This window comes from Gymnoscopelus microlampas, assembly GCF_963454915.1.
Source record: "Gymnoscopelus microlampas genome assembly, chromosome: 12".
In the NCBI taxonomy this organism is placed as follows: Eukaryota; Metazoa; Chordata; class Actinopteri; order Myctophiformes; family Myctophidae; genus Gymnoscopelus; species Gymnoscopelus microlampas.
Window position 1 is genome coordinate 29,253,529 of NC_139949.1, and position 12,401 is coordinate 29,265,929.

At 39.9% G+C, this 12,401-nt stretch overlaps 2 protein-coding genes across 2 annotated transcripts; both read right to left on the minus strand.

Annotated features, from left to right (window-relative positions):
- Positions 1-807: 807 nt before the first annotated feature.
- c1qbp (complement component 1, q subcomponent binding protein) lies at positions 808-6,371 on the minus strand. Its single transcript, XM_084073854.1, has 6 exons — positions 5,975-6,371; positions 4,857-5,007; positions 4,676-4,766; positions 3,035-3,130; positions 2,817-2,942; positions 808-1,311 (listed from the first exon to the last, which is right to left on the minus strand). The coding sequence occupies exons 1-6, from the start codon at positions 6,231-6,233 to the stop codon at positions 1,162-1,164; spliced, it is 873 nt and encodes a 290-aa protein (XP_083929980.1). The 5' UTR covers positions 6,234-6,371; the 3' UTR covers positions 808-1,161.
- A 1,180-nt stretch (positions 6,372-7,551) lies between these two features.
- LOC311057283 (uncharacterized protein) lies at positions 7,552-9,844 on the minus strand (the record flags this gene model as incomplete). Its single annotated transcript, XM_084074236.1, has 3 exons — positions 7,552-8,219; positions 9,240-9,341; positions 9,814-9,844. The coding sequence occupies 3 exons, from the start codon at positions 9,842-9,844 to the stop codon at positions 7,552-7,554; spliced, it is 801 nt and encodes a 266-aa protein (XP_083930362.1).
- Positions 9,845-12,401: the final 2,557 nt, after the last annotated feature.

The following is a 12,401-nucleotide window of genomic DNA, read 5'->3' on the forward strand; positions in this document are numbered from 1 at the left end:
CTACAGCCCTACTAGACTACAACACCAGTTCAACCCCCAGTTCAAGGTTGTGTAGTAGATCGACAATAGATTGTGTAAGGAGATAGCTAGGCTACTAATACTATTCCTTTTATATAGTAGGGCCTAATGACCCAGTGGTGGACTAGTAGGCTGCTCAACTTCAGTATTTCAGTCAAAATATATAAATACACCTGTGACCTGGTCAAATATTACTCAACAGAACTCCAAGTGAAAGTTGCTCTGTCAAATGTGTACTTGAATTTAAGTAGTGGAGTACATGCTTTAAAAAGTATTCTTTTTATATCAATGCATAGCTGTATAAAAAAAATAAATGTTCAAAAGATCAAGTGAAAATAGTCAACCCACAAGCTCACAACACTTTGAGCTTGTAGATTGGCTATTTTCACTAAAATATGGCTTAAGTGGTTAATTCAGAATGCACTTTTTTTTCTTCCTAGAAATGTAATGGAGTCAAAAGTACAATACTTTTCTTTGAAAGGGAGTGAGTGAGTGAGTGTCATATCCAAAGATACAAATACTCAAGTCAAGTATACAAAGAAAATGCTATACTTTGTTGCTGTCCACCACTGTGACTGAAGACCTCACTACAAGCAACTTTGTAACTTGATCCAAATTGCATAACCTAAATCCTTGCCTAAAATTGACCAATTTGTCTTCCATTGTTTGAAATCCTTGTCCTCTGCTTTCATGTCTTTGTTCTTTAAATGTAGGCTAACATCAGATTGACAGTGGCTATATGTGCAATACTTGGCTTTTTAAGCAAAACAAAATGAAAAAATATATAGATTCTATTAATATGAAATAACTTTAATGGGAAAAGAAAAACTAGTTTTTTTGTCTGGTAGTAATGTTCACAAATACAGTATATACTGAGCTGGCCTATTGAACATGGCATCTCCCAATTATTAAGGGTCTCTTCATATAATCACATACAGATTTATACACAGCCATCAAATCTTAACTTACCATAGGTCACAGCAAAACACAGAAAATAAGAATACAAACATATTGTAAGCTGATATTCTTACGAGACACAAACATAAGCTATTCAGAAAGTGCTCTGACATGTTTTAAATATCCTGAACAGCCATGGGCGTGTATTCCAGAAAGGTCAAGTATAACTTGCATCTATTCTATACATTAATTGCATTTGACGAAGCCACCGAGTTGTTCCAGGAAGCTGATATACTCCTGATGTTCAATAGCAGTGCTAAGCTCAACCAGTTCATCCGCAAACGTGTTGTCAACCCCTCGGTCAGCCAAGAAGTCCATTAGGTGGTCGTAAAGGGCCTGAAAAACACCCCCCCCCCATAAACTGATCAACAAACACAGCTACCTTCTACTTAGATATACAGTACATTTTATTTAGGAATGAGGAAATCAACTTTATTCAATAAGAAAAGTGATAAGTGGAATGTTAAGGATCAAGAGTAAGTTCAAAAGGGCTGCCTTGTGAAAATGGCCAAAAGCTACACTCCAAGTGAAGAGCCTGAATATTTCTTAAAAAGTGCCTTGCTCGATAGGGAAATTGTGGGAATGTGTGTAATAGTTGTATATGATTAGCCAAGACAATAATGTGAAAGACTGAGACTGTTAGTCTTGACTTTTGAAAAATAGATTTCCTTCACTAATACGCATGTAATCTCACCGAAAACCAATCTGCTTTGTAAGCAAACAGGTTCCAATTGAAAATATTCAAAAAGACTGCTTCAATTAATCTAGTTTGTATTTGTATTACTAAATACTCAAACAAGCATTCAGGTGGTACAGGGGTAAAGTACCTGACCACCACCGCGTAATCTAACCCAGCAAGCACAATGACGTCATGATGACGTTATGATGACGCCTGGTCATCACCCCGGTGACGTTCAGGACTAGGCCAGATCACAGCCCATATGGGGATGATCTTTACGTCATTTACAGGACGTCATCACCGGGACATCATATGGACATTTGGACATTTTGGGTGATGAGAAATGTGTCACATTTCTCATCATGTGTTTAGATGACGTCCTGGAAGTGACGTTTTTGTGGTCAGGATTAATTTTGGTTGAAATCAGGTGATATTCTGGGCCAGATCTGACTTGTCTTGGTTTGACTTGATCTAGCCCCAATCGAGACGTCACTGATTGGTCCGGGTCCTGACTGTGCTTGCTGGGAAGGGTTCGAATCCACCACAGCGCAACTGGTTTGGCAGGGCGTCTATATAAAACACAACTGGCCATGTTCGGTGGAGGGAAGCCGGCAGTGAGGGTGGGCTTTGTCGCTGCACATATTCATACAGACTGGGGTGGCGTCTGTTAGTGGGGAATGTTGAACGGGAGGAATAGGACAGAGGTGCTGCTATGTCTTCCCGTTAGGGAGTCCTCACTGGCAGGTGAGCAGGTGGTACAATAGCAGTCGCAAGCAACACAGAAATGTGTTGAGAGGAATGAATTTGTATAACAATGATATCTCAGTAACAGACCATGCACTAGATTGACACCAGAACACGTTGACATGTTAATCTTTCTTAAAAATATGTAGGCTAATAGGATATCCTACAAGTAGCTAGTAACCTAGGTCGGTTGACTCATAATGTAATTTAGCAAATGCCAGCACACCATTGCTCCCTCCGTTACATCTGTGTGCACGGCTGTGCACTGCACTATGGGATAGTCTTCAAGGAACATCAAGGCAAACCAGATTTAGTAATACTGTCAATCTGTCATTATGAATTTCTGCCATTCAGAATTGACTGTGTGTTTACATGTTCTCTATACCAGCAGTGTGGTTTACTGAGTTCAAGTACTTACCCAGTCCAGAGCGTCTGTGTTGAGTGTGTAGCTGTTCTCCTTCCAGTCAGCATCTCCCTCAGGCTGGAAACTGACCTCACGAATGGCAAAGATGTCACTCTCTTCTTCGCCATCACCATGGCCAACCTAGAAAAACACATTAAACATTATTAATTTGGAAAATGACCAGGAGGACAGAGGGATAATGTTTAACAGAATACATTATGGAGAAAGCTTACCTCATCTTCAGGATAATGGCAGTCAAACACTAGGGAATGTTTCGCAGACTGTTTTGTTACTTCAACAACAAAGTTTGGTGTTGACACAACTTCTGGCTGAAAGTGAAATAAAACAATAACTCATTTAAAGCCACAAGTCTTACCAGTACTGTTGTGGCTAAATCTGATGTCATGGAAAAGCATTATACTTAACATATTATATTATAAGTATAAAATGAACATGAAATGAAGTCCACAGACTATGGGCTCTGTTGTCACAGTTACGCTCCCACAGGCTATAGGATCTGCTCTGCTGTCACGTTACAGTATGGTCCCTGCAGGCTCTAGGATCAGTAGCTGCTGTGGTGGGTGGACCTACCTAGATCAGCGCTACCAAGTTATAAAGGACTTTGATTTAGGGGGCGTGTCCACAGAGGCGCTTCGGATATTATGTCCATAGCACTCACACAAAATTAACCAGCTCAGCGGCCTTGTGATTGGAGTGTCCGCCCTGAGACTGGGAGGTCGGGGTTTGATCCCCGGCCGGGTCATACCAAAGACATAAATAAAATGGAACCCAATTCCTCCCTACTTGACACTCAGCATCAATGTTTGAATTGGGGTAAGTCCCTGCGACTAGCGTCATGTCCAGGGGATGTACTTGTACATCAAGCTGCCTCACGCTAAGGAAACTCCTTAGCGTGAGCTCAGGGCTCGCCAAGGCTTACTTACACGCACAAACATCGACATGTGCAATGTTCCAATGCTGCATGTGTTATTAGCACAAATAGTTTAGCTGAAACAACGCAAAAATGGACTTCTCATGGTTTGGGTGCGCACATCCACGGGTATGGACAAGTTATTAATAAACATGTAAATGTACTGGTTGTGCTTTATCAATGAATATAGCTATAGATTCATTCAGTTTCCATGAACATTATAAAATCTTTGAGAGACCATAACCGGCTCAATAGGGTTTCACTTACACATGTATTTGAATGAGTTGAGAAGAAACTGAATGTGTATCATCAATAACCAATCAACTTCCATCTTTTGCATATTTTTGCCACAATAAAATCAATGGAACGGGTCGGGTCATTAATAAACACATTTTTTCAGGTCGGTCCAGTAGGTCGGATCCACACGGGTTGGTTAAAAAAAGGGGGGGGGGGTGGGATGATAATCGTTATCATTTATTATTGTGATAAAAGAACGCTCCCAATCATATCGTGAAGATCTAAATTTTATTTAGGATATTTTAGTGAAATTATCCTTTATATACTGAACCCGAGTTGGCTCTGTACTTGGACCGTTTACCAAATCTCTTCACCAAAAATAGCAGATCTACAAGGTCACAATGCGTCACGATGCGCACATTGTGAACATGTAGATGTGCCATCTTTGGCAAATGTAACCACTTGCCCCAGAATATGGCGCAAGTGGTTACAAAAAGTGAATTTCCCACCGACCTCTAAAAGTGGTATGTGGCAGATACCGTTTTCTGTTTTGCTAAACGGTATACCTTTTAAAGTAAACGGTATATGACGCTTTTGTAGAGTGGCATACCACATACCACTGTTGGAGCTCGCCCTGCCTCTGATGTGAAATTTTCATATCGTCCCATTCAATACCCGCGCATCACTAACGCGCAGTCTAACTCACCTCATTCTCTGCAGACTTCTGCTGTCCTTGTTCAGCCTCCTCCTCAAAGTTTGGAGGAACACTGTTATTGACGTTGAAGGTGACAGTGACTCTGTAAAATGAACAACAGTGTTGAACCACAAACATACTATTTGCTGAAAGAGCAGTTTAATTTGTAGCCTGGGAGATGTTATAAACCTACTTGTCATTGGAAATAAACCTAATGAGTTTGGCTTCTGTGCCATTCATCTCCAGCTCCCATCCTCCAGACATCTTTGGAAGTGTTTTGTTTTTCTGAATCTTCTTCTCCTCTTTGATTTCATCAGACAAGAAATCAGTGAATGCTTTGTCTCCTAAATATTAACAAGACACAACAGATCACAGGAATGTCAAAATCAAGTCAATATCTTACACATATTTGTTTTGGTTTGAGCATAGCACAATGTATGGGGAAAGAAAAAAAACACACACACACACACACACACACACACACACACATATATATATATTATATATAAAAACTTTTACCATAATTGGTCATTAACTCTAATCAGAGAATTAGATGAGTAACCCAGCAACTGTAACTGGAGTAATCATCATCACACACCAAAGTAAACTCATCCCCACCTTTGCCCTGAATAATATGAATATGTACTTATTTTAATGTATTTCACTTAAATATACAAAAGTGTAACCTATTTAACTCACTACTACACAATTTTTATTTTCCACTTTGACATTCAGACAGTTATGTAACAACTACAGTTAAGATATTGGGTAGCTTGTCTAGGTGCATATATTCGGGCATTTTGCTTAGGCGATTACATGTTCATTAATACCATCCAAACTTAAGAATGTCCTTTCTCTAACTGTACAACACAGTGGTTCCCAAACCTTTTAGCTCAAGACCCAAAAGAGAAATTAAACGTTTGCCCTACCTAGTGAAATTAGCAGATCTACAAGCTCACAACACATGCTTCCCACCGCGTTGAGCGCTTATAAATCGGCTATTTTCAGTGCTTCTTAAACATTTGTTTTCTAATTTATGTTAAAAAAAAAATTTAAATCATTGATTTGTTTTGTATTCATTGACATTTACTCGTGACCCATAAAACTGTCAGCGACCCACAAAATAGTGGTCAATCAGTGATCTAACACACACACACACACACACACACACACACACACACACACACACACAAACCCACCCTCGCCTGTAGCGTTGCTTGTGTAAGTTAAAATAGTTATAGTATAGCCAACTCACTGGCTACTACTAGCAAACACGTCGTTTTGCAAGGTGACCAGTCCACGTTACGGTACCTTCTGTATGCAGCCCCCCGCATCCACAAGACACCGACGGCCTCGGGATCTTCGAGCTGAACAGTTTGGGTCTGAAACCCGAGGAAGCTCCGCTGCTGTTCATCATCCAGAGGGAGCGGGTGAACGGCCGAGTTGTGGCCGAGCTGGGAGCGCATAGCGTCGGGCTGGCGAGTGGAAGAGACCGGGCCGTTGACGTCGTAGCTGTGGTGGTAGAGACTCGAACAGCGGTTCCCACCGCGCGGACAAGAGACTTTAGCATTATAATAACAACAACACGTCCAGTTAACTGGGAAATTGTCTATATGATAGTTAAAAGGAACAGTCAGGTAACCGGCTTCTTGCGCCCAGTCAACACACGTGTGGAAGGAAGGACACGGAACGACCTCTCTCCAAACTATAACCCTTCAACCGGAAGTTGTAGTTAGCCCAGCGGAGCTAGCTCATATGAGCGAGCTAGCTAGCTACCAAACAGACCACAATAAAGCTATGTAAGGAAAGTGCCCCATCTTGTGATAAAGCAGAGGTACTACACACAGTTTCTTTTCTACACACCCGTACTCCAGCCTCCCGTAGTGGTGGAAGAAGTACTGGTATCAGGTCAGGTGGGACCAAAACCACTAGGGACATGTGGGCACTTGGACAACTGGGCAATAGGGACATGTGGGCACCTGAATAACTGGGCACCTGAATTAGGTTTTCGTGCCCAGTTGTCCAGGTGCCCACTCGTCCAGATGCCCAGTTATCTCCACCCAAGTGCCCACTCGTCCGGGTGCCCACATGTCCCTAGTGCCCACTCGTCCAGGTGCCCAGTCATCCCAAAAAGATGGTGCCCAGATGTCCCTAGTGCCCACCTGACTTGTATTCGTACTCAATCAATTCTGCAATGTAGAAATAAATTTACATTTATTTGAGTTAATTAATTTGAGGTATAGTAGTTAGGTGTAGATTTTAGATTCGCATTCATAGTGACGTGTTTTAATTGGTTCTCTCTTCTCCTTATGTTACAGGACCCGGCCTTGAACAACCGTGTTGAACATTCTAAGATTCTCCTCCTGCCCTCCTGAGGTGGCGTAGTCAGGCATATCATTTAGCTCCAGTTACTACACATATACATATCCCATTCTTGAGAATTGGGACAAATCATGTCCTACCAAAACATTTCAAATTATTATCTATTAACACAATAATTTAGAAAAAAGTTTGGTGAAAATATATTCTCAAAGGATTTATATATATGAATTACATAAGACTTATTTTAAAAAAATGGTCTGGTTTCCTTTTTGTTTTACATCTAAACTTGCACTCTGCCAGAAAACACCCTTGTCTAAGACACACATAGGCGTAAAAATGTACTTTTGTCATAAATGTTTTTTTTTGTTTTTGCCCTTTAAAGTTGTGTCCCAGCCATAACATGTCAACTCCGTCAGTCCTTCAAAATCCAAAAAATAAAAAATACAAAGAATTCTATTTCTAATTCTATTAGCATTACTAGAACAAAAACAATATTGAAAAATATATTGTCAACTCACTACGACTGTGCTGTGGAATGAAAAAAACATAGCATTTTGTCAACTCCGTCAGACTCCGTCAGATGTCAACTCCATCAGATATACACCAGCGTATGAAATACGCTGGTGTGTCTTTAGGCGACCCGACCGACTGAAACTCTTGTCACAATGTTTACAGTGGAAAGGTTTTTCTCCAGTGTGGACACGCTGGTGTCTCTTCAGTAGACCTGACTCACTGAAACTCTTGTCACAATATTTACACTGGAAAGGTTTTTCTCCTGTGTGAATACGCTGGTGTCTCTTCAGTCCAGATGGCCAAATGAAACTCTTGTCGCAAAGTTCACAGTGGAAAGGTTTTTCTCCATTGTGGACACGCTGGTGTATCTTGAGATGATATAAACGGCTGAAACTCTTGCTACACAGTTTACACTGGAAAGGTTTTTCACCAGTGTGGACACCTCCACTGGTCTCCTCCCAATCATCATCTTCAGTGACTTCAGTGTCAGATTCAAGCTTGACTTCAACTTCAGAGCAGTGTGAAGGGTTGTCTTCATCATCAACTTCACTTTTCACTGCTAGTAATGTCAACATTGACCCATCAGGCTCCTCTGTTCTTTGAAGTAGCTCCTCCTGTTCCTCTTTAATGTGAGGCGGCTCTGGTTCCTCCTGGTGCAGACTGGGGCTCATCTCCTGTTCAGGAGAAACCTCCTCTTTACACACAACCATGTGCAGGATGTCTAGGAGCAGAAAAATAACATGATAGTGAATACTGGATTCCTAAAATGTACATCTATTTTTCTATTGTCCATGTTCCCTGTACAAAGTGAGCTATCGACTACTTTGATTGACCAAACATTTACTAACTACAGGTGTTTCTGAAAACGGAAATTCAGAAAAATCATGTTTTAGCAAGTTTAGCAAAATAAATAATTTGAAATGTAATTGAATTTTTAAAAATGTGATTTTACCAAACAATTGAATGTTGCTACTGCAAACTTGAATCATTAAATTATGAAACAACATTAAACCATAAAACTTCACATGTCAGCTCTGATTTGGGTAAATTAGGCTGTAGGTCAAGGCGTATAGAACAGGGTTCACCTGTACGTACAGTATGTACTGTATGTATTTCCCCTCAAAGGTAGACCAATCACAGCTCATGCCTTTACCTGCATGACATCATGAAACAGAAACTTCTCCACCCATGAAGTTGGGTCATAGTTTAAAATCTAGAAATGGTTCTGTGAGTCTTTGAATCTGTTTGTCTGTGTGTTCGGGGCGAACTTGACAAACCGCTGTACCGATCAGCACCAAATTTCTGCACAATGCCAGTAGGCCAAAGAGGTATTTTTCACATCTGATTGACTTAAACCATCTACACGTAGTGAGCTAACCCTCTATTGTTCCACCCAGAAAAGGGATGCTAGAGTTCAAGTGGTTGAACCTTAAATCAAGAAGCAGAGAAAGAGCCTGTCAAAGCTCTAAAGCTATATGCTGCCTTTTTCCCCCTTTCTTTTTGACATGGATTCACACATAAGAGAAGGTGCTTTTGGATGTTGAAGATATTATATTATACATATTTTTTTAGAGGTATCGTAATGATGGCTATACATATTGGGATGTTATCATTGTCAAGATGTTTTGTGCTATGACTATCGTATGGTGAACATGAGACATTGTGGCAGCCCTACAACAGAACAGAAATAAAAGAAGAAGAAACAAGAAAACGAAAGAAAGAGAGAGCACATGAAACTTACTGAGGAGTTGGTGGTCTTCAGGTTCCTCCTGTTTAATAGAAATGTCCCAGGCTGAGTCTGGAGAGTTCATCTTTACCTGCAGTCTGGACTCCACACACTGGTCTGAAATGAAGTAATTGAAAAAGGACATTAATGAGTGGACACAGTAGTCTCCAGTTATTAAAGTCAAACAACATATGAACGTTGGGTGCAAGGATAAGGTGGTTTATACAGTTTAGCAAGTAACAGCAATAAATACAAATGAAACGAGCAACATGAATGAGTTGATCTTTACCTGCTGTGTTTCAGTGGTTGAGCTGCTGAACAAACGTCCTCCTGCTGCTTAACGACGACACTGTTTAGAAACGACACGTTTTAGTTTTCTTTGTATTTTACTTTTATATAAATCTATGGTATTTCAAAGTGTCAACAACAGTCAGTCAACACACCATGTTGTTTTCACTACTGCATGCATAGTGGGTATGTTCTTCTTCTGACGACCACTTTGTCTAGACGCCAGTTGGCGTATTGCTGCCCTCTACTGTTGGTCTCGGGTACTGTCCATTTTCTATCTACAGTAACAGTACTATGTGACCTTCCAGACCTGTAGACAAGAGAACATCCATCTAGGAGTAAAGCAGTTAATCCAACTAATACATTTCATTTATTATTAAAAACAAATTGATAATCAATCATTTAATAAATATTTCAATTAATGATCAATCCCTATTTTGGGGATGTCATTATTTGAAAAAAAAAAAAAAAACTTCCAGAGCTTAAAGAATAGTGAAAATCTACCGATCTACAAGATCACAACGTGTCACGATGCAATGCATTTTGAGCTTGTAGATCAGCTACTTTGACTAGTCTTGCGGGACACTGTTGTGCAGCATAGTATAAAATAAGGCTAAAGTAATTGATTGATTCGTTGATATATAAAAATAAAATATATTCTTGATTTTTGGTTGAATCTGGAAAGAATAATCTTGAAGAAAATCATGGATAGTTGCAGTCCTGCATCCATCACAGCTTTCATCAGTGCACATTGATGCTGCACAGGTCTGATCACGTCTCAAAGAAATACAGGATACAACATTAAACTAACATATACCATGTTACAGGATACAACATATACAAACATACCATGTTACATGATTGTAAAGAACCCAAATACGTTTTGCACTAAAATATTATATATCCTGGGTGAACAGATAATGCTTTAAGTTGGTATCCTTTTATTTTGTGTTTTGAGCCAAATGCTTTTACTTTGAAAATACTTTTGGACGACGTTACTACCTGCGCGTTGCGCAGAGAGACAGTTTTGACACAACAGCAGTGTGGAGACGCATGTGCTGTTCCTAGCTGCAAAAAGATCGCATATTGTTTATCTTTTGAGATGATCAATTATAGTTTTAGCACCCCCCGAAGAGGCATAAGGTTAGTAGCCATGGACTGTGCTTACTGCATACAAAACAACACAGGGTTTTTTGGTTATAAAAGGACAGGTCTTTGCTAAAAATGCATTGCTTGTTTTGTTTACATGCTGTTCAGCATACGGTATATTGATGGACATTAAATGAAAGAAAAGTTTTTCTGCAACAAAGGTATATGGTGCTAAGGATAGTGATAACTAACTAGACCAGAGTTTAGTTTGCTACTCTTTCTGTAAAAGGTGTTGACATTGAAAGGTTTGCATTTTGAATTGCAAAGGAAGGTATTTGATGTTACAGTATTTCATGCACTTTGGTTAAAAAACGTCATTATTTCATGTCATTATATGCACTTAAAAATGTTATAAAAAGGCATTTCATTATGTTTTATTGAGTTAAAAACAACTGCTAAAAATAAGGAAAACGAGTTCATTAGAAGTGATGATTTTGAAGTCATATTTGTCTTAGTTCATTCTAAAAGTAATTACAGCAATGCTGACTGATGGTAAAAGCCATGTTAAAAAGTACTTTCAGTACAGTTTTGGTTATTTACATTTGTAGCTTATTTGAACTAATGTTATGGTATTGTTGTTCTTTCACAAAATGTGTGAAACTAACAGAGTATTTTTGTTTGTGTTTTTGTACTGTCTTGTCAGTTCTTACGGTGGTCTTTGGATTTTAATAAATTCATAATCATCAGTTCAAGTCTTGACCATCTTTCGGTGGGGGCCGCTACAGTAAGAACTTCACCTTCACCTGCTGCAGCACGCTGCCTACGGAATCCAAGACGGCACGGTACACAAAGCAGTGAGCTGCAGCAGCTGAGTGTTGGTCAAGGAATACGACTGTTACAGTCAAGATGGATGACATAACGGAGCAAATAAAAAGGCTACAAATGGAAATACAAGAGAGCAGAGGCTTACTAGCTCAAGGACATCATGAAGACATGTCAAGGCGAGAATTAAAGGACAACATTGATTGTAAGGAGAAACAACTTGCTAAGCTTCAACTGAAATTGGATGACACCGATGGAACACTACCACGGCGTACAACACGTGCTTCAGTCTCCACAGAGAAAATGCTTGCCTATCAAAAGGAAGACCTGAGCAAAAAGGAGAAAAGACTGCTTAGCATGTATGAACAATGGAAAACTGTGATCAGAACATCCAGAGAAAATCTAAAAAATGACATACCAGACAAGGATTTGGCTACAATGGCAGACATGATTGAACATGGAAAGGAAGGCCTCATGAGAGACTATGAGGAGATCAGATCACGTGTCACTCCATCCACTGATCTGAGGCGCAAAATAGATTCATGTGAGGCTGTAACTAGAGACATTATGAAAATCATCTATGAACGGATAGCAGAGATAGATGGGGATTTTGATGCACAGCGTGAAAGACAAAGTCTCCATCAGCTACTTGCCCACAACTACGCTTACTCCATATATGGTACTGCCTCACTGTCAGGTTCCAGCCTGTCCAACGCTGAATCCTCCATATCGGTCAAAAGAACTGAAGCAGCCGCAGAGCTTGCTGCAAGTGAGGCCAAATACAAAGTCATGCAGGAAGAAACGAAGCAAAAGGAGAAAATAAGAATGTTGGAAGAACAACATAAGAAAGAATTAGAGATGCAAAAATCTCAACTGGAATGTCTACAGGTAAAAAGAGATATTGAAGCTTCTCGTGCCAAACTGGAAGTCTATGACAGAGAAATGAAGCAGGAAACGGATGGACTGCCCATACAACAG